Source organism: Mytilus edulis, chromosome 6, assembly GCF_963676685.1.
Source record: "Mytilus edulis chromosome 6, xbMytEdul2.2, whole genome shotgun sequence".
Lineage (NCBI taxonomy): Eukaryota > Metazoa > Mollusca > Bivalvia > Mytilida > Mytilidae > Mytilus > Mytilus edulis.
Genome location: NC_092349.1, coordinates 25,518,018 through 25,545,901, shown reverse-complemented (window position 1 = coordinate 25,545,901; position 27,884 = coordinate 25,518,018). Strand labels below are relative to the sequence as shown.

At 32.5% G+C, this 27,884-nt stretch overlaps 1 protein-coding gene across 1 annotated transcript; it reads left to right on the top strand.

The window, feature by feature from the left end:
• Positions 1 to 1,688: 1,688 nt before the first annotated feature.
• Positions 1,689 to 27,029, top strand: LOC139527407 (ubiquitin carboxyl-terminal hydrolase 30-like). Its single transcript, XM_071322819.1, has 8 exons — positions 1,689 to 1,882; positions 7,730 to 7,897; positions 8,506 to 8,597; positions 9,054 to 9,152; positions 13,096 to 13,299; positions 24,147 to 24,284; positions 25,214 to 25,398; positions 26,552 to 27,029. Exons 1-8 carry the CDS (start codon positions 1,708 to 1,710, stop codon positions 26,898 to 26,900), a joined length of 1,410 nt encoding a protein of 469 aa, XP_071178920.1. The 5' UTR covers positions 1,689 to 1,707; the 3' UTR covers positions 26,901 to 27,029.
• Positions 27,030 to 27,884: the final 855 nt, after the last annotated feature.

Below are 27,884 nucleotides of genomic sequence, written 5' to 3'. Positions count from 1 at the left end.
TTATTATAGTGTCACATATTGATTGACAATATTTACAAATCACAGTATACAATAAAACAATCAATACCCAGTCATAAATTTGACCTATGAGACACTTAACACATGTTATATACATTATTACATTTTGTAATAGAGTTTAACGGTAAAATTCATAAAATTATCATCACCGTACAGTCTTCAACAATGAGCAAAGCCAATACCACATAGTCGAACTAACTATACAAATCAGTTTTTTAAACGTCTTATCTCATCAGATGGATGCAAATAGAAATATTACACAGAATGGACGTGGCCAGGTACTTGTATATCCCAACAACAAAAAGACACTTAGTACAGCCTCTGAGAAAACTTGCAGTTACTGACAGCTAGTTCAAAGCCACTTACAACTAATAAAAATCATGCCTCTTTAGACTTAATTCTTGTTACCCTATTTTATGGATTTTCTCCAATCTTTGTAAACTTTGTAGAGTTATCAAATTTACTCAATTATTTTTGATAATTTTTAAAGTTTACTTGATTGTTCAATAAAATTATTCATATAGTTCATCTAAATATGTCTAATTATGTTAATAAACATTTTCATTCTCCCAATTTTTTCCAATAAATAGTAAAAATGTTTTCATTTTCTTTCTTCTTTAAATTCATGATAATTTAAAGGCCTTAAATATTTGCTATTTTTTCGTATTAAAAAGTGATAAAATGTAGCAATTTCGTCAAGTTCGCTAATTATTTTTTTACAGTTAAATACTTATAAAAACACCTAATGTTATTATATAAACATCCATCTGATTGAAAAAAAGTTAAAACACAAAAATACTGAACTCCGAGGAAAATTCAAAAAGGAAAATCCAAAATCAAAAGTCCAAACACATCAAACGAATGGATAACAACTGTCATATTCCTGACTTGGTACAGGCATTTTCTATTCTAATGTAGAAAATGGTGGATTGAACCTGGTTTTATAGCTAGCTAAACCTCTCACTTGTATGACAGTCGCATCAAATTCCATTACATTGTCAACGATGCATGAACAAAACAAACATACTCAAAGAGTAAAAATGTAAAAAATAGGGGTTACAGCAGTCAATATTGTGTTATGATCTTTTAATATCACTATAACAACAACAAATGTAACGAAGAAGCACAAAAAGGGAATACATCAAATTTAACATACTCATATTGCTTTTCTTATACTACTTAATTTATCTATGTAAAGTCTACCCGTAAAGGATAGAAGGTTTTCAGTTCTGGTGTAAAATTGCGCGTTGAAATATTTTTGTTGGCATTCAAGGAATAGGCAACATATGAAATGTTGGCTTTCGAGGAAGACACCGTTTAAACATTTGTGAGGAAGAAAGGAACTAATATGTAGTTTTATTTTATTATTGCCACAATAACATCCAATTAACTTCAACTTTGTACATGCGCCCGACTATACAATTTACACGCGCCATAATATACAATCAATATAAACAATGTGTCTTGTTGACTAGAATAATGAGACATATAGATACACTAATGCATTATATTTGATTAGCTTTATTTTAGGTTTTTTTTATCTACCTACAGTTGTAGAGGCCGTCTTTCAATTTCCCACAGTTGTATATATTTACTGTATTTTGTTGTTCATTGTGGTGCGTTGTTACATTGAACTTCACATGGTTACTAATTATATCATTTTTAGTTTTTAAATAGTACAATCTGACGATGTGTCATTACTGTCGTCCCTTGCAGAATTTGTTTATGTTGAAAGATCGTCCAGTCGTCATGTTTGACCTTTTTAGTAAAAACGTTTTACTATTTAGTGGACTAGCAACTGTGATTTCTACTGGTGTTTATGTGTTTTGGGGACCTTCACAGTCTAAGCGATCAAAATCTAAAGGTAAACTTATGGTTGAAAATTATTTATCGTGTTAATTAAAAAGTTAGTCGAGTAACCATCTGTATGTCTGTACTAATCAGCTAATGCCGGTATGAACATAGTCCAAATAATTCTGACGTCTGGCAAGGCTCATAATTATTTGGACTAGTATGAACAGAGAAAATGTAATAACAAAATCTCGTCAAAATCTTTTGATTGCTTTATTTAAGCCATGTGCAATGTTTCAAAATAAATGTTGATAACCAGAGATATCAATCAGAATGATAAGTATGTAATAGACCACTTTCGAGTTCATCCGTCACCGGAAAAAACTCGTCAATTATACGCGCCTTTATCACCGTCATTTTTGCGTTTAGGGGCGTCGTCACTTCCTTCCAATGTTGAGCGAGTGGTTGGAAAACTATAATTCTATATTGTACGAATTATTCGGCAAATTGAATTCTCAAAATTGACAATCAACACTGCTGTCATTAGGGAATTGTCAGTAAGTACCTACAGAGCAACCGTTATTTCTAGGTTATCCTGCACAAAGACGATCACTAAGACGCTTGATGAACGTAAATAGTGCAGGGATACAGGCGAGCCCCTCTAGCTGGTAAGTGACGTCATAAAGGCGTGCATAATTGACGAGTTTTTGCCGGTGACGGATGAACTCGAAAGTGGTCTATTGGAGAGCATGATTCATTGATTGTCATGATTGTCAATAGTCTTAATAATTGTGACATCTTGAAAGGCTATAATAATTTTTTCTTTGATGCCTTCACGTCGAAGGCATCAAAGAAAAAAATATTATAGCCTTTCAAGATGTCACAATTATTAAGACTAGATTGTCGCCATTGGGACTTGAAACCAGGACCTCTGAGGCTCTGTGTTACAAGACAGCGCATTAACAGACTGAGATAAATAATTTCTTCCTTAGCTCAACCGCTTACGACTGACTGAGTGTCTACCACATGTTCTTATGAAGCAATCCTGTCACACTTATATCATGTACATGATGTACAGTACTCTTCAAAAATATCGATTCGATAACTTTTTTCTCCGATTTCCGTGTTTCTCGGAATCACACCGAGTACCGCGGATTTCACTCCTAAAATCCTCCAAAGATTCTCTCCCAACACCGCGTGGCTGTTAATTGGTTTATTGCCCATCGGATGTCCTTCAAATTAACGACGCGTGACAACATAATTGGATTACCCAGATAATTTACCTTTGAACATTTAATCGATCTTGGTTGCACAGGTGTGCTTTAAAATCACGGTATTATAAATTGAACAAATGTTTTCCTTTCTTTGACAGATAAAGATGTGACATCATTTAGAATAAGATAATTATTATCTTTTATATTTGTGTCTTATGCCGTTATCTTTAAAATTGAACGTACATACGAAAAAGTATGATGAAAATTGTTATTTTGTGTTTCTATTACAGTCCGGTCAGGTCATACATTGTGTTCTTTCAGCAAGGACGATTTTGCCACAATTAGTTTCTTTTATAACTTATTCAATAAGCAATATCAGCGCATTAATTGTTCATTATTAAAAAATCAACTGGCTAATAAAATCATGGTTTTTTTTTCGGTAACCCGAATCATCGGATCATCAAGTAAACTTAATTTATTGAGCAATGTAAAATATGATGTTTCACCACCTCGGTACATTAATACAGACTTGAATAATTCAAATTACGAACAGAAACTGTTAAATGACAACTCTGTTGACAAAGGAAATAATTTCAAGCGATATTGAAAGTGCTCGTCATTTTCGCATTTTACGGAACGGTTTTCAAATTGACGAAAGTATTTATATCAATTTCGTCATTTGAATTTGGAAAGTGAAAAATATTTTCACATTAATTATATTATAAATGTACTATAATTCTACCGGTGTTTGGCAAGTTTATGACGCTCAATCATTTTACGTTTACAAAAGATGTTAAAAGTTGTGATGATAAGTAATCCGCTTATCGCTATCCGATAGGTCACTAATCCTTTAATTATTAATAAAATTTATCAAACCTCATAATTGCTCATCATAATATTCTATTCCAGTTAAATCAGTCATCATTTTATTTTCAAAATTTCCCAACCGCCTACAATTGGCATTTCTTTATCGTATTATCATGATTATTGTCATTTGAATACAATCAGTCACCCCGGACAATTTCCATCATAATTTCAATTAATACATCACCAACTGTAAATCTATATTATTGACCATGGACATATAACTAATGTACTTTTTTGAAAGATAAAACATTAAAATTCAAATAGTTAAAAATGTGTTCACGTTTATTCGGATAAGAATTATATTTTCCCGATAAATCAATTGTAAAAGGACCTTCTGGAGCCTCAATACGATTGCACAAAAATGTTGTTCTGCAACTTTAGAAACCTTGAATGGACTTTCCCACGGTCGGCCAGAAAGGTCACCTGAGTTTACTAGTACGCGATATTTTTTCCCGCCCTTTAAAAAACTCGTGCTGTGGATAACATTGATGTTAACTATTTTTAGCATTTAACATTGTTAAGTAAGTCAAGTTCAAGTTCAACACAAACTGTTGATAACTGAGATGTGTATCGTGGAATTGTCTTCGCACGGCAAATAATTGTTTTTAAAATCTTTTGTTGAAAATACACAAATTTACATTCATTGTGCGAAGTTAATATTAAACAAAGACGAATTAATGCAGCTGGAAGTATTCCTGTTGTAACGGAAATGTATTATTATTCTGCTGTACTGCCAACAAATCGTAAAACGAAAATGCCGTAATTGTTAAGCATAACGAATGGTGAATAATATTTTCCTTTTTACTTGAATATACAAAACTTTCAAACACGTAATTTTATTTAACTGCTTAGATTAATTTAGCGAAAGTTTCCGGTTATTTTTACACAAGTATGCTCATTTCGTAAATAAAATATTAATTTACTGGTGAAGACTTCGAGGTCAAAATTAAGTAGTTTTCATTTTTTATAAAACTTAAATACAATTGAAAGAATTAACAACAACATTTTGCTTTTAAATCTTTTATTCATTCCAGCAATTAGATAATCGTAAAAAGAAAATGCCGTAGATTTACACAATTAATACGGGGCATTCATTTTGTCTAATGAATGGTGAATAAATTTTCCTTTTTACTTGCATATATAAAACTTTTAGACTTATAATTTTTAAATAAAGACTTTAACTTTGAAGTAGAATATTTTGTTTTTCACATATTCCGCTATATTTTATAATCGGTTTTTTTAAAGCAAGTACATTAAGGTTAAGATATTTTTAGATGGGCTAACAAAAAATACGAAAATATTTTGACTTTAGTTTGTATTACCAAAAATGAAATTTAATTAGTATAAAAGACATTTAAAATTATACACCTGTTTGACACTTAAACTGGTACAGTAGACCGGAAATATAACTCTTTATTACTTCAACCTTTACCTGTCAGGTAATCCAATTACCCATTCAGTCTTGTGCCGGTATAGATCAAAGTAGGATAAGGGCAATTAATTCCTCGGTGTAGAGAGTGAGCTCGTTATCACAATAAACATTTACCTGATTTTGGGAGAGATTACTCCCAAATTCCTCCCAACATTTTGGGAGGAATATCGGAGTTTGTCGGAGTGGCTCCGACATTTTCCTCGGTGTAGGGTGTGGGAGAGTTGGTACTCTTGAACTGTACTGTATATGGATTTCTCAAGAAAAGTCAGTGTGTCACAAGGTTAGACTGCAAATCATAATTCTACTATTTATGCTATAGAAAAAAATTACTCTAATTAATTGATTGAACTGGCTGCTGATAGCCAATTATCATTTCACTATCAGCATGTTCATCATGTTCATCATGTTCGATGATGTTCAGGATCGAAGGATTAAAAAAAAAAAATGTATTTCGATTATTTATTTTTTATCTCATTTAAATAATAATAATAATAATCTCGTACATTTTCTATTCCATGTCCCTTCAAACATAATAAAGTAACAAATGAGTAAGGAACATTTCAATTGTATGTCATACTTTTTTTACAAGTTCCTGTATTAGTTTGTAAAATCATTCAATATACATTTCATGCTTCGACAGTCAGAGCTCAGACATAAATAAGTCTGAATCTGTTTTTGACTTATAGATGTCTAAATTTGTAAGTTTTAGGATTTGTCTCCCTTTAATGCAAGACAAAATACGACTTAAATAAGTCAAATATATTGTTAAGCAAGAAATGATTGACCAGAATCAAAAAGTTGCAAATATCAACTCCTACAAGTCGATGAGTTACCAAAATTGGTCAACTTCAAGACCCACACATACTTATAAAAAGGTCATGCATCTAAATCAAATAATGACAACATTGAAAGCCAATGCCTTGTCTTCTAAAGAAAAATATGAATGAGAGTCTGAAAAATCGGGGATCATGTTAATTAACCTTACAATGCAACCACCTGGATCCACACTTAATGAGGTAAAACATCTGTGTTTAGTAAGGATGTTCAATTAGATAATTAAATATAGATAGATCAAGTCCTTGTGAACTCTCAGACAGGTTTTTACTGTCAAAGGTGGTGTAGTTTGGCCACCAAGTCAAGTTAAGTTTTTTCATCAACATAAATAGACCTAAACAAGTCTGTCATTTTGTGACTTACAGTCAGGGGTACTACTTGTACAAGTGTATTAATTATTTACTTGAAGAAGTAAAAAAAAATATACACATATATATAAGTAAATAAATAATGTTTGAATAATCTCCCCTTAATTTTCTAAAAAATTTACTTGTATAAGTAAATTTTTCTTACAATCCCACAAAACTCCTCAAGTTTTGAGATGTAAAGTCATGCCTTTAATGATTTTTCCCAGGTTTGCTCAAATTTTTTCATTAAAGTTCAATGTTTCATCTCATTAATTCATCAAAGAAACTGATTGAGCAAAGATCTTGTATATTTGCGCAAGGCAATCAAAAATTGCTCCTTTGGGGCTTGTAAATGAGCAGTGTTATGAAGATAACAGACAAATGGAATTTTCATTGTCCATGAAATTACACTTAAATGATTAGTAAAGACATCTGTAAAGGGTTCACCATATAAAATTATATTAGAGCAAAGAAATCTAAAGAATTCGAGAAAAGAATAAATGATGATTTTTTTACTTATACAAGTAAAAAATTCTGAATGCCTAAGGGACATAACTAAGCCAATTTTTTTTTTACCTATACAAGTAAATAAAATTCACTTGTATAAGTATCCTACAAATTTACTTATATGTGTATATTTTTTTTACTTCTTCAAGTAAATAAAATACACTTGTATAAGTACATTTTAGTACCCCTGACTGACTTAGATAAGTCTAAAATTGAAAACACATTTTTATAAAGAATATATGTTTTGACTTCTTTAAGTCAAAAACAGAAATAGACTTGTAATATGTCTGAGCTCTGACTGTTCTAGGCATACATGTACATTTAGCACAACATGTAACCTGTGTAGCAAATTGAATCTTTAATTTCAATGAATTTAAAGATGAAACAGTCATGACAGTGGCATGCCGTTCTTTTGCTACATTTTTTTGTATTTTGCTATTCATTCTATTCATTATAATGATTCTTTCTTTTAGTTTCTCATTTGTACTCTCTCCTATTTATTCCAGATGTATGTGCTGGCTTACAGAATTTAGGCAATACCTGTTTCCTCAATGTTATTTTCCAGTCTTTATTCCAGATGTTTGTGCTGGCTTACAGAATTTAGGCAATACCTGTTTCCTCAATGTTATTCTCCAGTCTTTATTCCAGATGTATGTGCTGGCTTACAGAATTTAGGCAATACCTGTTTCCTCAATGTTATTCTCCAGTCTTTATTCCAGATGTATGTGCTGGCTTACAGAATTTAGGCAATACCTGTTTCCTCAATGTTATTCTCCAGTCCTGGGCATCATGTAACAGTGTGATAACATGGCTCTCGGATTTCATTGTCCGACATGAAAACCAAAGTAGTGATTCATTAGCTGTCGCTGTTCAAAAAACATTGTCAGGTATAGTAACTAAGGCAAAAAAGAAATGGTTGTGTATCTGGTCGTCCTTTTATCATGACCATACCTATGCTTTAACCAAACACTTTTCCAAATTTTTTGTTTAAATTCAAAATCTGTAATTTTTTATGTGATCTGATGAAAAAAGCTCTTCCTTTTAGGTGTACCTTCATCATGTTAATTTTCTGGGCCTAATGAGCCCTAATTTAAACACAATTTTGCGACTTTGATTAATAATAAACAAATGGCTCCATCATAAAAAACTGACATGAACAACATTTAAAATGGAAATGAAGAATGTGTCAAAGAGACAACAACCTTACCAAAGAGCAGAAAGCAGTCAAAGGCCACCAATATCATGAATATATGGGTCGTCAATCCCTCATCTAGAGGAGTGCTTCAGCAAGAAGTGTGCTCACAGTTAACATTGGGGTGATGAAATGCAACTATGAGTATGATACCAACAACAGTTTCATACTAAAATTATATTCAACAACAACAAAAATGTAAACATTTTTCAGTATTTTTATCAATTATCAAAACATTTGAAAAATTTCAGATTGTACCACATATATACCATAAACACATTATTTAATATTGTTTATTTTTAGCATTGAATGAGTCCCACAATGATATGTACAGTCCTGTTAAAGTACTGGATGCACTGAGATATAGAAGATGGGTTATCTCTCATGATGAACAGGTTAACTTCCTTAATTAGTTTTCTTATTTATTTATAAATATAAAACATGAAAAGTAGCAGAATTCAAACATTGTGACGCTTATTTATAAGTGTAATAAGCTTTATATTTCAGAAGGTGGAAGGCCAGTAGATGATTCATACCTTAGGTACAGAGAAATGCCATGAATTACAAAGTTTCCTTGGCATGTGCCATATAATATATGTATTCAGATTTTCCTAAAATCATAATAATAAATCTTGCATTTTTGTCCTTTCTTCAGAAAACGCAATAATAAATGCCATTAAATTAAATGCATGCAATAATTTAGTAATTTGCAGTTAGTAATTTATCCTTGTTCTCTCTGACACATGATACTGTATATTATCTGACTGCCTAATATTCTTTTGTGTTTTCTATTCATAAAATTCAAATTTTTCATGTTTTTTCATACCTTGTGATGTCATTTTCAATTATAGGATTCCCATGAACTGTTCCATGTATTGACACAGACTCTCGATGAAGATACAGCTAGATATCCCAGAGTTGTCTCCCTTTTTGACACTGATACATTAGAGGTTTGTCTTGCTTATTCTTCTACAAATCTTGATGAACTTAAGTCAGATCAGACATTTAAAAAAAATGTTGATCTCAGACTGGTAAGAAAAATGAAAGACATGAAAGATGGAAAAATTGGCAAGGCCAAAATAAAAAGATTGTATGTTTGCCCAAACGCGACCGACCCAAAATAAACCCGCCGACTCAAATTCTTTTTTTGACGTTTTTTGGAAGAATTTTTTTTTTCGGATTTATTTTGGGTCCGCTCCGTCATCGCACAAAACTTAATGTTTGTCGTCTTTGCGTTTGAAAGTAACTGTGAATAAGATTAAAAGAAAGCGTATAAGAGACGCAGTTAATCGATATTCGATGTTCTCTGTTTTTATCTTCTGATTTAACGAACGTAAAGAAGTAAAACATGTGAAGTGGCACAGTTTTTTTATGCTGTAGTTGTTTGTACTACCAAACCCTTACCTATATGCTCAATGTTAATTTCATCGTGTTATCGAATATCTGATAAGAATATTCAGGTAGATTTGTTCAAAACCATGTGCAATCGAATATTTTCAATGTTATTCTGACAGGAAATGGATCCGGAAGTTGCGAATTTACAATCTTGCAAGAAGATTTTGTTTTTACTGAATAAAAAGGAATTATTTCTTGATAAATTGTTGTCTTTAATTATAATCTTCCTTTATCATGTAAATTAGATGCCCTTTTATTCAAATAGTTCAAATTTACAAGTCTCATTAGACAGTCAGTACGTTGCTGTTTGGGAGAATTTGATAAAACTATAAATGCTCACAGAATCAGAAATATAATCTTAACTGAATGTAACTCCTTCTGAATAATTTATTGCAATATAAATATAAATCCCTTTTGACAAGAGAAATCTGACTTTTGTCAGAAATATTTTTTCACATGTGCAAAAGTAAAAACATGTTATGGACGCCATATTGGATTTTTATACAATTTGTGAGGAAGCCCCTAGAACCATGACCTAAAAATAAAGTCTTCAGAAAACGTTAACTTTATGCAATTATATTTTATCAATAATGATTATTTTCAAAAATTTAAACTTGATTATTTAAAGAAATAAAATTATAACAAATACGTTTTTAGTTTGGAGATTCTACGGAACATGCTTTGATCTATTTATAGCCAAATCAGTTTACCTGTGTGATAATGTAAAATATAAATTTGTTTTCAAAACATAAAAAAGACACAAACTAAGGATGGTAGATAATAATTCATATAAATATTTTAGGACATTTAATCTATTTTAATAGAAATAGGATTTAAAAACTGCAAACAAATATAATCATTACATAATCAGCTGATATTTTTTTTACACAAACATCGTGTTGATGGAACTGTTGAAAATCACTTCACAAATCCAACAGCCCTTTCACACAGTTAGCAATTGTCAGGGTTATAAACATCTCAGGATACAAATCATATAGTAGACTAATTTATTTATAGAGGTTTTAAATTCATGGCTTTTGGTTGTCTCTACAAAGGTCTGACAGAAAAAAAAAGATATACTGTTTTAAGATCTTTTAATATTTTCATGCAAATTCGGATAAAAAAAAAAAAAAAAAAAAAGAATTTGCCTACCTACCTACCCACACCCAGTCATCATGGGTCGGGTTTGGGCAAACTGAAATATTTTTAATTGTGGCCCAATTAAAAATTAATAGTTGAAAACAAATGTAGAAAGTAGTGTTGTCAAATCGTACACTTTTGCCTAACTGGTTACTCGTATAATAGTTCAACCGATTAACGGGTTAACCGGTAGTTAAAGTAAATGTTTGAAAGCGGTATCAATAGTACCCTTACTACCCTACACATTAATATAAGAAGCTGTGGTATGAGTGTCAATGTGACTACATTTCATAATTTATTAAAAATAACCTTTTTACATTTTAAGTTGATTAAAGGAACAAAACGAATTTAAACAATAGAACAGAATTTGATGTATTTCTTTTGAAATACTTTTATTCATATTGTCCTGTGACATAAACGCCAGTCTCATCAGACTCTACACATGAGGCACCTGTTCAAATGTAATCAATAAAAAGTAGAAGGTCTGATTGCAAATTAGACAACTCTCTGCAAGAGACCAAATGACACAGAAATAAACAACTATAGATCACCATATTGCAAGTATTGTTTTTTTTCTACTTTTGATCAAATATGACTGTGAATTTTATGGTAAATAAAAAAAATATTTTTGTGAAAAAATTAGGGTATGGTATTTATTATAAGGAACAAAATAAGGTAGCAAAATGAAGGACTGATTTGTCTTGGTCCTGAAATGTCTATCAATCATGTCTACTAAATATGTCTCCTACGGTGCCAAACTGTCTATCAATGTCTATTAAACTTGGAGCTGAATCTTTCCAGGTGACGAACTGTCCTGAAAAGTTACCTTATCTACAAAGCGCATCATTGATTGGGATTAGTAAGACTGGTTTCCGAGAATAGTATACCTTTAACATGTTAAAAAGTACCTGACAAAGAACTAGTTAAAAATTATCGATTGCATGTAAACATAGTTGAAGAAAAGGGTTTTGCATTTGAATAAACAAAATACAGAAACATGTCAAATTAATATTTGTTTTTTTGTTTTTTGGTTTATTATTATACTTTGTTCATCAAAGTTGGATGAAATTTATTTTCTGTAGAAAAATTGTACTTGTCCCGACGGACAAGCTTGATACAGCTTTTACTTGTCCGACCTTTTTTCCCTCTGGTACCGGACAATCAGACAAGCGTTATTGTCGAGGCCTGTGGTTTTATAAGGCTGTCTGTGAAGATTCCTGTCAAAGTTTGACTTTTAATAATCAAATACACGGTATCAATACGAAACTTCATATTGAAAAAAAAAAAAAAACGTCTTGATCTTGTTGAATTGAATATGTCTCAATCTGATGATTCTTTCATTTTGTCTTGTTGTCTCTAAATATAATGTGATGTGATTCAATTAAAATTGATTAATCAGGGACTAATTATGTTTCTAAAATTATCAGAACCAACATCTGTGTTGATAGGATGACCAGGTCATTTCAAGTGATGACCTTGTACTGAATCTAGGATAATGACATAAAAATCACTTCTTTAAGTATCATTATTTTAATAACCCCCACTAATTTCAACACCTCCGAACAGTGAAATTTTTTTTTTATCGGGAACAGTAGAATTTTATTACATAATCTGAAAGATGCAACCTTGAGCTTTACATGAAAAATATTCCCATTGCTGGGAAAAATCTGTTAAGAAAGTATCAGTTCATTATGTAAAACCATTATTATAGCATTTTTTCAACTAAAATAGAATTTGCAGCTAAATTGATAGCACCAAAGGCATAAACCTTGCTACTTAAAAGAAGCAAAAATTTTTGATAAAACCACAAAATCACAATTTGTGACAAAACTTCAAATTTGCTACTCAAATAAGTGATTTAAAAATCAGTTATTCCAAAAAGTCCCCTGACTGATGTAGGTTTACACAATATAAGATCAAAAATGAAATAATGAAGTAAATCGTAAAATTTAATCGTATAACTGATTAAAAATTACTGTTAAAAAAACATGAAACTAATTATATTTCCTTAAGATCTTAAATTTTCATAATTTTTATTGAATAAGGTATACAAAATATTTTGGTGGTTAATAATATGGAGAATGCAAAACTTTTATCAATAATTCTTTGCAAGTGTACTTTTAAATTGGGGGATTTTATTGTGGCAATTTTATTTTGTCCATGAAAATAAGCGAAAATTTGCACCCGCAAAAATAACCCCTTATCTATAGTACTAGTAGTAGAAAATTAATAAACATATATATACTAATATTCAGTGATATTTATCAAGAACAAGTTAAAAGTAACATGGTTATTTAAACATTTTAAAGTTGAATGTGCTAAAATTATGATCATGATAGTAATATTTTCTTCCTGTAGAATTCTGATGTTGAGTACCAGTCTGAGAAACATGCACTGTCCAGAACAAAAGGCCTACTACCTGTTTTACCTAACAGAGAAATGGAACAACCCTTTAGAGGATTACTGGCTAGTCAGATGGAATGTCAGAAGTGTGGATTTAGGAATCCTATTAAATATGATGCATTTGATAGTTTATCATTGAACCTGCCATCTATATCTATGGTAGGATATTATTTACTGTTTCCTGGAAAAAAAGAAAATGGCTGTTCCAGATATAAGTGCAGAAAAGGGGGGGGGGGGGGGTTAAGAGAATTTTGAATTACTGAATTGCAGGTGGTTGCATTCATGTAAGAATTTTGTGAGAATTGTAAGAAAAATGAAAAAGTTATATTTTAGTTGGCTTGAGGAAAAAAGGCCTACAATCCCCCTCTTGTTGTCGAGCCTGCAACTTTTGTTGCAGAAAGCTCGACATAGGGATAGTGAGGCGGCGGCGACAGTTTCCGTCAGTCACATGTCCAATGTCCTTGACCTCATTTTCATGGTTCAGTGACCGCTTGAAAAAAAAGTTCAGATTTTTTGTAATGTTGAATTCTCTCTTATTATTAGTAATAGGATAACTATATTTAGTATGTGCGTACCTTACAAGGTCATCATGTCTGTCAGACAGTTTTCACTTGACCTCGACCTCATTTCATGGATCAGTGAACAAGGTTAAGTTTTGGTGGTCAAGTCCATATCTCAGATACTATAAGCAATAGGGCTTGTATATTCGGTGTATGGAAGGACTGTAAGGTGTACATGTCCAACTGGCAGGTGTCATCTGACCTTGACCTCATTTTCATGGTTCAGTGGTTATAGTTAAATTTTTGTGTTTTGGTCTGTTTTTTTCATACTATATGCAATAGGTCTACTATATTTGTTGTATTGAATGATTGTAAGGTGTACATGTCTAGCGGGCAGATGTCATGTAACTTTGACCTCATTTTCATGGTTCAGTGGTTATAGTTAAATTTTTGTGTTTTGGTCTGTTTTTTTTCATACTATATGCAATAGGTCTACTATATTTGTTGTATGCAATGATTGTAAGGTGTACATGTCTAGCGGGCAGATGTCATGTGACCTTGACCTCATTTTCATGGTTCAGTGGTCAAAGTGAAGTTTTTGAGTTTTTGTCTTTTTATCTAATACTATATGCCATAGGTCAACTATATTTGGTGTATTGAAATATTTTATGATCTTTATGTCAGTAGCGCAGGTTTCTTTTGACCGTGACCTCATTTTCACAGTTCATTGCACAGTGTTAAGTGTTTGTGTTTTGGTCTATTTTTCTTAAACTATAAGTAATAGGTCAACTATATATGTTGTATAGAAGCATTGTTAGCTGTACATGTCTGCCTGGCATGGTTCATCTGACCTTGACCTCATTTTCATGGTTCATTGGTCTTTGTTTAGTTATCTTGGTTAATGTTAAGTTTATGATACAGTTGTAATATAGCTTTATACTTAGGACTATCAACATAATATCAATGATTAGTATAGAAGGCGAGACATTTCAGCGTGTGCACTCTTGTAGATAAATCTTATCATAATATTGTAATTCATTTAAGTTAATGGTAAACAATCCAAAAAGTCTTTAAGATACACGTATTATCATAATATTTGACATTATTCATGTTATTTATTAGTACACTACTCTAGTCTATCAAACATGCATTTTAGGACTGTTTCAGTAATTTCCTGTTAAGCTTTTGATTCTCTACAGGTACTCCATAGTCCAGTCATTCTAGCCAAAATATGACCAAACCTCAAACTAATTGCAACAGAATGTTCTTCTAGTTTTCCTAGCTGGTTTAGGTGTACTGTTGAACATAAAAAAAATCGAGAATGTTTGGATGAAGGGAAATTGTTAATTTTGGGTGAAAACCTTGATTTTTTGTGAAAAATCGCTGAAAACTGGTAATTTGCCGTGACTCAAAAACAAAAATAGTAACTTGCATAATTTTTAATGAAGTCAATAGATCTTATTACAGTAATGATTTATTTAAACATTCATGAACTGCAAAGATAAGGAAATTGAAAATTTTGGGTGAAAACCTTGGATTTTGATGAAAAATCGCCGAAAACTGGAAATTTGCCGAGACTAAAAAACAAAAATAGCAACGGACACAATTTTTAAGAAAGTCATTAGATCTTATTCTAGTTATGATTTATGTAAACGTTGATGAACTGCAAAGACCAGGAAATTGAAAAATTTTGGGTGAAAACCTTGGATTTTGATGAAAAATCGCCGAAAACTGGAAATTTGATGCGACTAATAAACGAAAATAGCAACGTACATAATTTTTAATCAAGTCAATGGATCTTATAACAATAATAAAGAAATATAAACTATGATGATTTTTGAAGTATAGGAAGTGATAATTTTGGGTGAAAATGTTAGTATTTTTGATAAAAACTGGGAATTTATGTTATGAATCAACAATAATGACATCATCATCAACTTTGATAGCCGATTTTGCACTTAAGATAGTGGCCTGTTCTTTCCTTTTAAATGAAAATTCATCAATTTTTTTTCCGTCCATGGACTTCAGTATTTTAATGCCTAATTCCTTCGAATTATCAACATTGACAAAGGAGTAGGTCCAGTAAGACCCCTTTTTGGCCCCAAAATATAGCAGTTTTACAAAATTGTTCAAATGTTATCTTTTAGTTATTTATAGATAGTAGAATGATTCTGCTACATAAATATGGGCTGTTTTTGACAATACAATGCACATTTATTGGTTAATAGTACCGTTAAGTCATGCTAAATTACTGAAATCTTCATAATTCTAGCATTTTGTTAAATTTTAGACGGTTTCCGTGTAAAACGAAAGTGGCCGCATTCGTGTTCATCCAAAATATTGAAATGTAAGTTGTATTTGATGATAATACATAACATATTTAAAGGTTGAGGATGAACACGGATGCGGCCACTTTCATTTTTGTCGAGCCTGCAACTTTTGTTGCAGAAAGCTCGACATAGGGATAGTGATCCGGCGGCGGCGGCGTTAGCTAACTTCTTAAAAGCTTTATATTTTAGAAGGTGGAAGACCTGGAATCTTCATACTTTGTATATAGATGCCTCATGTTACGAAGTTTCTGTCAGTCACATGTCCAATGTCCTTGACCTCATTTTCATGGTCCAGTGACCACTTGAAAAAAAAGTTCAGATTTTTTGTAATGTTGAATTCTCTCTTATTATAAGTAATAGGATAACTATATTTGATATGTGCGTACCTTGCAAGGTCCTCATGTCTGTCAGACAGTTTTCACTTGACCTCGACCTCATTTCATGGATCAGTGAACAAGGTTAAGTTTTGGTGGTCAAGTCCATATCTCAGATACTATAAGCAATAGGGCTAGTATATTCGGTGTATGGAAGGACTGTAAGGTGTACATGTCCAACTGGCAGGTGTCATCTGACCTTGACCTCATTTTCATGGTTCAGTGGATATAGTTAAATTTTTGTGGTTTGGTCTGGTTTTTTCATACTATATGCAATAGGTCTACTATATTTGTTGTATGGAATGATTGTAAGGTGTGCATGTCTAGCGGGCAGATGTCATGTAACCTTGACCTCATTTTCATGGTTCAGTGGTTATAGTTAAATTTTTGTGTTTTGGTCTGTTTTTTTCATACTTTATGCAATAGGTCTACTATATTTGTTGTATGGAATGATTGTAAGGTGTACATGTCTAGCGGGCAGATGTCATGTGACCTCGACCTCATTTTCATGGTTCAGTGGTCAAAGTTAAGTTTTTGAGTTTTGGTCTTTTTATCTAATACTATATGCCATAGGTCAACTATATTTGGTGTATGGAAATATTTTATGATATTTATGTCAGTAGCGCAGGTTTCTTTTGACCGTGACCTCATTTTCACGGGTCATTGCACAGTGTTAAGTTTTTATACGACCGCAAAATTTGAAAAATTTTTCGTCGTATATTGCTATCACGTTGGCGTCAGCGTCGTCGTCGTCGTCCGGCGTCCGAATACTTTTAGTTTTCGCACTCTAACTTTAGTAAAAGTGAATGGAAATCTATGAAATTTTAACACAAGGTTTATGACCACAAAAGGAAGGTTGGTATTGATTTTGGGAGTTTTGATCCCAACATTTTAGGAATTGGGGGCCAAAAAGGGCCCAAATACGCATTTTCTTGGTTTTCGCACTATAACTTTAGTTTAAGTTAATAGAAATCTATGAAATTTTGACACAAGGTTTATGACCACAAAAGAACGGTTGGGATTGATTTTGGGAGTTTAGGTTTCAACGGTTTAGGAATTAGGGGCCAAAAAAGGGCCCAAATAAGCATTATTCTTGGTTTTCGCACAATAACTTTAGTTTAAGTAAATAGAAATCAATGAAATTTAAACACAATGTTAATGACTACAAAAGGAAGGTTGGTATTGATTTTTGGAGTTTAGGTCCCAACAGTTTAGGAATTAGGGGCCAAAAAGGGACCCAAATAAGCATTTTTCTTGGTTTTCGCACCATAACGTTAGTATAAGTAAATAGAAATCTATGAAATTTAAACACAAGGTTTATGACCATAAAAGGAAGGTTGGTATTGATTTTGGGAGTTTTGGTCCCAACAGAATAAGGGGCCCAAAGGGTCCAAAATTAAACTTTGTTTGATTTCATCAAAATTGAATAATTGGGATTCTTTGATATGCCGAATCTAATTGTCATGACTGTGTATGTAGATTCTTAACTTTTGGTCCCGTTTTCAAATTGGTCTACATTAAGGTCCAAAGGGTCTAAAATTAAACTTAGTTTGATTTTGACAAAAAATGAATCAGTTAGGTTCTTTGATATGCTGAATCTAAAAATGTACTTAGATTCTTGATTATTGGCCCAGTTTTCAAGTTGGTCCAAATCGGGGTCCAAAATTAAACTTTGTTTGATTTCATCAAAAATTGAATAAATGGGGTTCTTTGATATACCAAATCTAACTGTGTATGAAGATTCTTCATTTTTGGTCCTGTTTTCAAATTGGTCTACACTAAAGTCCAAAGGGTCCAAAATTAAACTTAGTCTGATTTTAACAAAAATTGAAATCTTGGGGTTCTTTGATATGCTGAATCCAAAAATGTACTTAGATTTTTTATTATGGGCCCAGTTTTCAAGTTGGTCCAAATCAGGATCTAAAATTATTATATTAAGTATTGTGCAATAGCAAGTCTTTTCAATTGCACAGTATTGCGCAATGGCAAGAAATATCTAATTGCACAATATTGTGAAATAGCAAATTTTTTTTTAATTAGAGTTATCTTTCTTTGTCCAGAATAGTAAGCAAGAAATATCTAATTGCAAAATATTGTGCAATAGCAAGATTTTTTTTAATTGGAGTTATCTTTCTTTGTCCAGAATCAACTTAAATCTTTGTTATATACAATATACAATGTATATTCACTTTTTACTACCAACTGATAAATTAAAATAATCTTTACCATTCAGTGATAACAAGCAGTTTTTTTACATCTTATTTCCTTATCTTATCTAAAATGTTTTTAGATAATGTATGTTGGACATTTGCCAGACATGACTATGATGTCATTTTCTATTTTTATTTGCCAATAACTTTATGTAAATAACTTCATTGGAAATTTGCCAATATAAAATGTTGCTGATGAAGTTTTTTTTATTGTTTTATACAATAAACAATGTATATTCACTTTTACTACCAACCAATCTTTACCATTCAGTGATAACAAGCACTTTATATTACATTTTAATATTTTATGATGTATTTAAAAGAGTAGTTATTGTTGCAAACTCCATTAGAAATTTGAATTGATATCAGTTTTGGAAAAAGGGAAACAGGGATGTGAAAAAAGGGGGGGGGGGTGTTAAATTTTTCTCATTTCAGATTTCATAAATAAAAATAAAATTTCTTCAAACATTTTTTTGAGAGGATTAATATTCAACAGCATAGTGAATTGCTAAAAGGCAAAAACAAACTTTTAAGTTCATTAGACCACATTCATTCTGTGTCAGAAACCTATGCTGTGTCAACTATTTCATTTTAGATTTAAAAAGTTTGAAGAAGAAATCTTTAATTGTAAAATTTGTAAAATCTTGACATTTGTTTTGTGTAAAAAAAAAACCATGTAATGTCAAAAATTTGATCACAATCCAAATTCAGAGCTGTATCACGCTAGAATGTTTTGTCCATACTTGCCCCAACTGTTCAGGGTGTGACCTCTGCGGTCGTATAAAGCTGCGCCCTGCGGAGCACCTGGTTGTGTTTTGGTCTATTTTTCTTAAACTATTAGTAATAGGTCAACTATATATGTTGTATAGAAGCATTGTTAGCTGGACATGTCTGTCTGGCATTGTTCATCTGACCTTGACCTCATTTTCATGGTTCATTGGTCTTTGTTTAGTTATCTTGGTTAATGTTAAGTTTATGAGACAGTTGTAATAAAGCTTTATACTTAGGACTATCAATATAATATCAATGATTAGTATAGAAGGCGAGACATTTCAGCATGTGCACTCTTGTTGACAAAAACCATCTGAAAAGTTACATTTTTTGGCATATTTGGTAGATTTTTCATATTTAAGCTTGAATCGGAGCGTTTTTAATGACTAAATTAGTAAAAATCTCTCACATAAATTAATTGAATCAAATGAAATAGACACTTAAGTGTTTAAAAAATGGTCAAAATCTTTCGTCAGATGAAACTGAAATTTGAGGCCAAAATCGATCCTTACCGGACCTACTCCTTTGTCCGCCGAGACCCCTGTTTCTATGTTTCGCAAACTCGTTTCCTCTACAAGAGGACTTCTGCTAATAAGAAACGATAAAAATGTTTTCAAATCTTGACAGTCTCTAGATCTCCTTGACTCCCCACCTTCTTTATGTTGGTCACTTGTTCCATAATTGACTCCAGTAAACTCTTGTAAAGCATTGTTCATTTCCGCGCAGTCTGGCATAGATAAAATCCATTGGGCTCGCTGACCCTCTGACATACCTCTTCCTCGAGTCATACCGCCTGTCGTCTTTAAGCTTCTCATTAAAACCTGTTCTATGACCAAATCAGAAGTAAGACCTGCCCAAAATTTATCACTCCTCCTTATAACATGATGGCCTGATTGTAGAAAAGCTAATACTTCGGGATGGGTTGTTTTCAAGTTCTCCATTTGTTGTAAGTATACCCGTGATGATTTGACATACAGATTGTGTCCCGAAGCTGCAAGATACGGAAGCATGTCCTTGACTGTTTGTAAATGTAGTTCCCAGTTACCAGTCCTTTCAGCTTTGATGAATCTACGGAGAATATCTATCATATCCATATATTGGAACCATAGTTGTGAAGTACGAAAACTTTTGTGTGACTCCCAAAAGTTATCTATCCTAATTTTAATTTGATCTATTAAAACATCGTCGCAAGCTTTTTCGACGGATATGTCCCCTTTCAGTAGTTCATCCAACATCGCATCTGCTTCATGCAATTCATCCGATAGATCCTCAGCGTTAATATCGTACCTACTGTCGGTATTTATGTAATTTGCTGGATTAATATCATTGGTACCAGTCTCATTTTCGATTTCATCTGGAAGTGGTATGCCGTATATGTGTGACAAGATTATTGACGTGAGAGCTGTATCTATCAAAAAATGTGCCCTTACTGCTCGTGCAATTGCCTTTCCACTAGTCATATGAGTTACTGCATTTGGTGTATACACTGTTTCAAGTAGCTCAGTAATTCCTGATCCTTCCATCAAGTGACCAATGCCGCCTACAAAACTCATTTCTAAATGAAAGCCTCCAAGTCTCAAGATAACTGACTTTAAAGGACTGTTCAATGGTTCATCTTAAATTATGTTCATTGCCTTCCAATAGAGGGGTTGATCAAATGTCAAAATAGGTACACAATGTTGAGCCTTTGCGTGCTTGCCTATGAAGTGTTGAATTTATACATGTGAGATCACTAGGATTCATGTCTATCATTGGCAAAAAAACAACAGATGATCTGCCTGGGTAGTCACCGTCCATCACTTTGTGCATAATTGCGGACCAACTGGGTCGGTTGCATGTCAATGGCCAGCATACTTTTGACAGAATGTCTAACTTCCACGTTGTATCGATCATATTTGGCTCATTATTCATGGTTGCGAACTCAGCCTGTAATGATTGTTTAGATTCATGCATTTTATAATATTCTATGTTAATTTTTGCTAGGTCAGAGACTTCCTTTAGTGTGGGAGACAGCCTAGGGACAGCTTTGTCAAGTCTGAATCCCGGAGTGACAGCTGCAATCATGCCCATACCATGAAATGTTCCATGACCATCTAAAGTTCTCAGATTATGGTCTACGTTATCAGCTATGTACTGAACGAAAGTACCATTCCCAAACTGTGTGTTGGTTCTGTCATGAGCAGCAGCAGCAGCAGCATTAAGTTCATATCGTTGAACCTCTGTGTAGGAAGAAGCGAAACCAAGAGTGTTCAAAGTGTCCAATAAAAATCTTGATCCAAAGTGATGGTGCATTTGTACACTGAGGGCAATTTGTAGCGGTGCAATAAGTGTTCTTGGTCAGGAAGCCTGAATAATAGCTTGACCAACAGATGCAACTTAAACAGAAGAGTCGTTTTGACTAAATAATGCACGTAGTAATGTATGTAACGAATCTGGGACAAATGTAATGTTTTGCTCTGAGTTTATATCAACAGAAGACGGATACACAGCTTTTGAATCTTTAAGACTCATAATATCAGCCTTTATTAACTTAGCTGCTGTTTCTATCATCGATAGCTTTTCCTCTTCTGGACTCTTAGATGATGGTCTTCTGTAAAATTCGTTCAGTATAGATGATGCTGTTCTCCTGAATGTGACTATATTCGGCTTTCCGTTTACTTCCGTGATGATGATATCAGATCCAAAATAAGTTTGCAGTCTCTTTTTCATGTGCACCACACTATACGCCTTATCTCCACAAATGTCTTCCATAGCCTGAACAAGATCGCTTATGGATGCAAGTTCGTCTTGTGTTTCTTCCAATTGTCTAACTATTTGCAGGAAAGCTTTCTCCGATGAATCTTCTTTTGGTCGTCCTGGTGTCGTTCGTTTGACCTCTTTGTTGGTGGTATATTGCGTCTGCCGCGTGCAAATCTGATGGTGCAATGATGAGCCTCCTCAAAACGATTTCGGACCATTCATCATTTCTTTCTTTGCAGATGTTTCTAAGGGTGCTAGAAAAATCTGTTGTCCTGACAGGAAACACGTCGATTTCCCTTTTGCTCTCTGAAAATTTTGCAAAACGTCCACAAAATAAACAGTTCTTCTGGAACTCAAAATCAGGAGTAGAAGATCGTAAGTCACGAGTTGGCTCGGTTATCGATACATCCTTTTCTCGCATGTCCTTCTTGATTGAGTTAGCATTAATGTAATCACGTCGACATTTCTGATGAACTTTTTGTCCTGGAGTTGTGTCGATTGTATCATTTCTGGTTTGGCTGGTCCTATTAACCGTGTTACATCCTTTTTCTCTTAGTTGTGTTAATTCTTCACCATTTGTTAGAGACACCCGACAAAAAACACAAGCATCCATCATTACCTAAAAAAAAGAAGATCAAACTGTTAAGATGAGATTCAATGATTTTGATTTTGCTTTCATATTATTTTTATCACATAAGATTTGTTTTGAATACAATATTAAAAAAGATATATGTTGACTTATAACCAATAAATTATTCCGATGTAGTATCTGTTCTCAATTGAATTGTATTATGGTATTTTTGTTGAATATTAATTTCCCTTTTTTAGTTGATTAATAAATATTCATTTTTTATCATTTGATTTTTTTTTAAGTTGTCTCATCTCCTGTCCACCCTATATTTTTTTTTTATTTCATCCTAGCCTCCATACTTACATGAAAAAATAAATGGTAGCTCCATAACACGATTTGTCTGCATCAATTTTGTATTTAATCATCGGTACAACTTCATTTTTCCATGAATTAAATTTAGTTCGATTGTAACTTTTTTGGCACTATCGGCGTTCCATAGTTTTTTTTTCCGTCAGCAACTCCTGGCAATAAGAATAAAATTTCCCTTTTACGGGACTATTTAATGTATTTAATGTTTATACTGTAGTCCAAATATAAAAAACAGAGCTGTTTTGTATGTGATTTCTGGTTTAGAAACCTCGACAAACCGAAATGAGCTCATTACTGCCGCGTACTACATTTTGACGTTTCCCGTGTATCTACGCCTTTTAAAAACATCCAAAATACCTTGCATGGTAGCGTTAACTCTTAAGAATGTTAAATACGTATAAAACTTTTATATATAAGTTTTATATTAACTTACCAGAATGAAAAGGATGGAACCTAGATGCGTCGTCTGCAGTTGACCATTACGAGTTGTCTCCCATATCGTCATTCTTAATCTACGGGCGCCATATCTTTCCATAATATTTGAAGTAAAATCCAGATTTTTTTAGGGCCAAAATTGACGACTTTCCCCTATTTCGATTTTTCTCGATTTTTTATATGTTTCTTATACGTTATATTTCTCACGAATTCCACAAAAAACATTTCCGTTGCAATTAGTTTGAGGTATAACCATACAATGACTGGACTACCAGCTTCCTACACAGTTAAAATCTGGTTTCCATGATGTTGTTAAAAGTGAAAAATACCAACAAACAAAGCAAGCTATACAACTAATAAAATACAAACCACCACAGGAAAGCTTTAAAGTTTAGCTTATAGGTTGGCACCAATAAAAGAAATTTATCGCTTTTTCATTCTTTTTAGATTGCTGCAATAAATACTTACTAAGGAAGTTAATTTTCGAAGTAATTTTTTTATGATACTATGTCTTTTATTTTGTTAAAAACGAAACCACTGGACTGGGTTGCTTGAAACTTTTTTCCACTAAATACCTATTGACCTGTCAGTAAATAATGCATGTTATAATCAGTGTTACTTACTCTGTGGACAAGTCTTATCACTTGGTCAACTCTTTCGAAAAACTTTAAAGAATTTATATTTTTTGTTTACACTTTAATTAACAGGGAGCACTAACATTGGAGAGAATGCTTCAGCGATACATTAGTGAGGAAACAGTCCATGATATTGAGTGTATAGGTTGTAGTAAAAACAGAAAACCAGTCGTTAAAACCACATTCAAGAAAAAGTTGACAATAGGAAAGGTTATTATTGTATGATTAGAAAACAGCGTAGTTAATAAATAGATTAAAATTCAAAATAAGGACATGTTGCATAAGTAATATAAGTTTGAACCCTGCTTTATACTAGACTGACTGGCTAATTGATTGTTATAAAATAGAAGATGTGGTATGATTGCTAATTGCAATGGGACAACTCTCTATGAGAGACCAGATGACACAGAAATTAACAACTATAGGTTACAGATTTGCCATCAACAATGTCTTTTTTCCACAAGATTCTTTTAGACACAGTATTTCTTGACTCTAATTTGTGGTGAAAAACCAAAACAAAATGTCCCCTTGTTTGGCTTGATCAACAACCCACAAAGTGTTGACAGATGCAGAAATAAACTATTAATCTTAGAATGTGGTAAATTATAAAAATGTGCATGAATATATTATTGCCATTGCTGATGAATGGACAAAAATGTTATATTATGAATAGAAGAAATGCATAAAAGATTGATAATTGATAAAATGCAACATACAAATAATGCAATCAAAATTTTCCAATGTATTATTTTTATTGCAAAACCTGTATATATATGTATATATATATATATATCATGTATATACAACTCGTCTAAACATCAACCCAACAATGTTAGATCTGTAAATTTGCTTTCGCAAATTTTTGGTTCTTCCCTCGCCGGGATTCGAACCCATGCTACTGTGATATCGTGACACCAAATCGCCTGCACTGCAGCCGTCCCGCTAGACCACACGACCACCTGGGCTCTCATACTGTTGCAATTTTTCAATGTTTAAAAACATAATATTTCTGAATTTACAGTACAAAAAAATGGAATACACAATTAGCAAATTGCTATTGGTGAAATCATATATGAGATGTAAACTTAAAAAAATTCAGAAATAATTTGTTTATGTATATGTATTAATAAACTTTCCAGCTACCAAAGTGTTTATGTATACACATACAAAGAACTTCCTGGTTGGATAATGGAATGCAGATGAAACGTTACGACAGCGTGACTTTCCCTCAGACGTTACACATGGATGGTTTTGTGTATTCAAAGTCTGCTGCAAAAGACAGGAAGCAAGGGTTAGTGGGAGGTCGAGATGATTGTGTCTTTAGGTAATTTTATGTAAATGAGAAAGTTTTTATAATGAAAAAAGTCAAAATTTCAAAATCAACATATTTTTATTCAAAAGGAGGTTCAAGTACAAGATCCTGCCGGAACAAACACTATTGCATTTGTTTTATGTTGTATAACATTTTACTTATAACATACACATAATAAAAAGAAAAGAACATGTGGTATGAGTGCAAACTTGCTGACAAGAAAGATAATCATGAAAGACCAAGTTAAGGTGGTACCTAACACTACAGTGAGATAACTCTGTAAAATCAGCTAAACGTTTTAATAGCGTTATGTTGTAAGAGGAATGTTAAGCTTCTCAATGATCAAAATTGGTGTTTGTCAAACTGCTATATAACCAGTGTAATTTTTCTGACAAAACGGTTGGTTCAAAATTTTTGAAATTTTTATATTTTTGTTAAAGGGTCAAAGTAAATAGTTTGACATAATTTTATGAAAATTAAACGAGCCAAATTAATTTTGGTGAAAGTTTTGGGTACCACCTGAACTGCACATGATGGATATAAGCAATTATATATATGTTATATGTCAGCATACAGCATTATACTGTACATGTTAAAGAAGAGCTTTCTGGTTGATTTTATTGACAATTTGCTGATTAAATTTAAAGCTGTCTTTTTTTCTGCCTCCAGATGCACCATTGTTCTGTTGCCACCTTAAAACTTTGATTACTATGCCAATAAAATAATTCATGGTGGATGTGAAAATATCATAATATGTAATGTAAATGGGGATCATACTTTAAGAAAAAATACAATTTTAGATTTCAGTGTATTGTTATGCCTTACTTAGGGGCATTATATTTTTCAGTCTGTGCATCTGTTCTTCTGTCCCTTTGTTGTTCATCCTGTCAAGGTTAAAGCTTTTGGTTAAAGTTTTCCGTTGAGGTAGTTTTTACAGAAGTTGAGGTGAAATCACCTTGACACTTAGAACATATTGTCCTTGTGATATGATCTTTGTAATTTTAATGACAAATTAAAGTTTCAACCCCAATTCACAGTGCACTGAAAATAGAAGATGAGAGTGCAATTGGGGCATCTGCGTACTATGGACACATTCTTGTTATTTTCTGTTATCCACTGAACACATTCTATATTACTAAAGAAAACAAATTTTATATATCTTCAGCTTCCAAAACCAGTCTGCGTCATCAGGTGTGAATTTACTACGAGCCTTGAACTATGATTGTACAACCCAGAGTGGCCTTCATATTCGTAAACCATCGTATAACAGTACAAGTGACATCAACCACAACAGTCCCGAGGGAGCCATGTCATACAAACTTAGTTCAGTTATTGTACATCTTGGAGATGTGTTTACTGGACATTTCATCTGTTACCGTAGAAGTCCTCAGACTGTACAAGGAACCAGACAAAATGAACGCTGGCTTTGTTGTTCTGATTCCTCCGTCACTCCATGTACTTTAGATGATGTTCTGTCAAGTGAAGCTTACATGTTGTTATATGAGAGAATGTAATTTATATGTGTAGTGCTGCTTTTTGTGTTCATTCCTTATTCATCGACTTTTTTTAAATGCACATGATTTTAAACACTGCCTGATTTGTATTTTATCAAGTTTGTATTTAATCACTACAATCATGAGAAAGACAATTTTATCTATGTCATTTTATACATTTAATACATACTGTGGATTCATTTATTTTCATCGGTACCAATTTTTCGTGGTCTGAGGAAAAATTGTATTTTCGTCAATATTTGAGTTCGTGGTTTTCCCAAAGTCTGCATACAAGCAAATTGAAATTTTGTACTTTGTTGAATATTGGAATTCATAGTCCACATGTAATCACGAAATCAACGAAAACTGGTAACCCAGGAATAATAAGAAATCCACAGTATCAGGGATCTCCATGGATTAAAATTGAACCATGGAGGAACTTTCACCATTACAAACCTTGTCTACGCTGTACAGTGTAGCCCGATCGGAAGTATTTTATCCCTCCATACAAAGATGGTGAACATGCTGATTCATTGCTTATTTAAATTATATTTTTACAAATACAAATACAAATATTTTATTGGCACAAACACAATTACAATAATTGGCAATGGCCCATACAACTGGTATACAAATAGTAATAATGCATAGAATATCAATAGGCATATTTAGAACAATATCATCGAACGATATCAATATCATCAACAGTAAATGATTAAAAAAAAATATATCAATTACATAGTTGGTCAAACATATTAAGTATTGAAAATAATGACAATATTAATATGTAATATTATGAACAATGATTATTAGCAATTTTATATTTATTTGAATTTTCATTATAGAATTAGAAGTATCAATATTTTCATTTATTGCCGTTTTTAACCATTCAAATGCCAAGTCTTCATGGTCCCCCCTTAGTCGAGAATGACCAAAAGCTGTCATGAAGGTCCCCAAGCAGATTTCTTTTATTTTTGGTAATTGTTATGGGGGTTAAAAATCATC

Bases quoted from the DNA above. Each gene is read 5' to 3' on its own strand.
- LOC139527407 (XM_071322819.1), top strand. From the start codon at position 1,708: ATGTGTCATTACTGTCGTCCCTTGCAGAATTTGTTTATGTTGAAAGAT. The intron at 13,300-24,146 runs GTAGGATATTAT...TTTAATTAACAG, and splicing joins ACCTGCCATCTATATCTATG to GGAGCACTAACATTGGAGAG. The intron at 24,285-25,213 runs GTTATTATTGTA...TAAACTTTCCAG, and splicing joins AAAAGTTGACAATAGGAAAG to CTACCAAAGTGTTTATGTAT.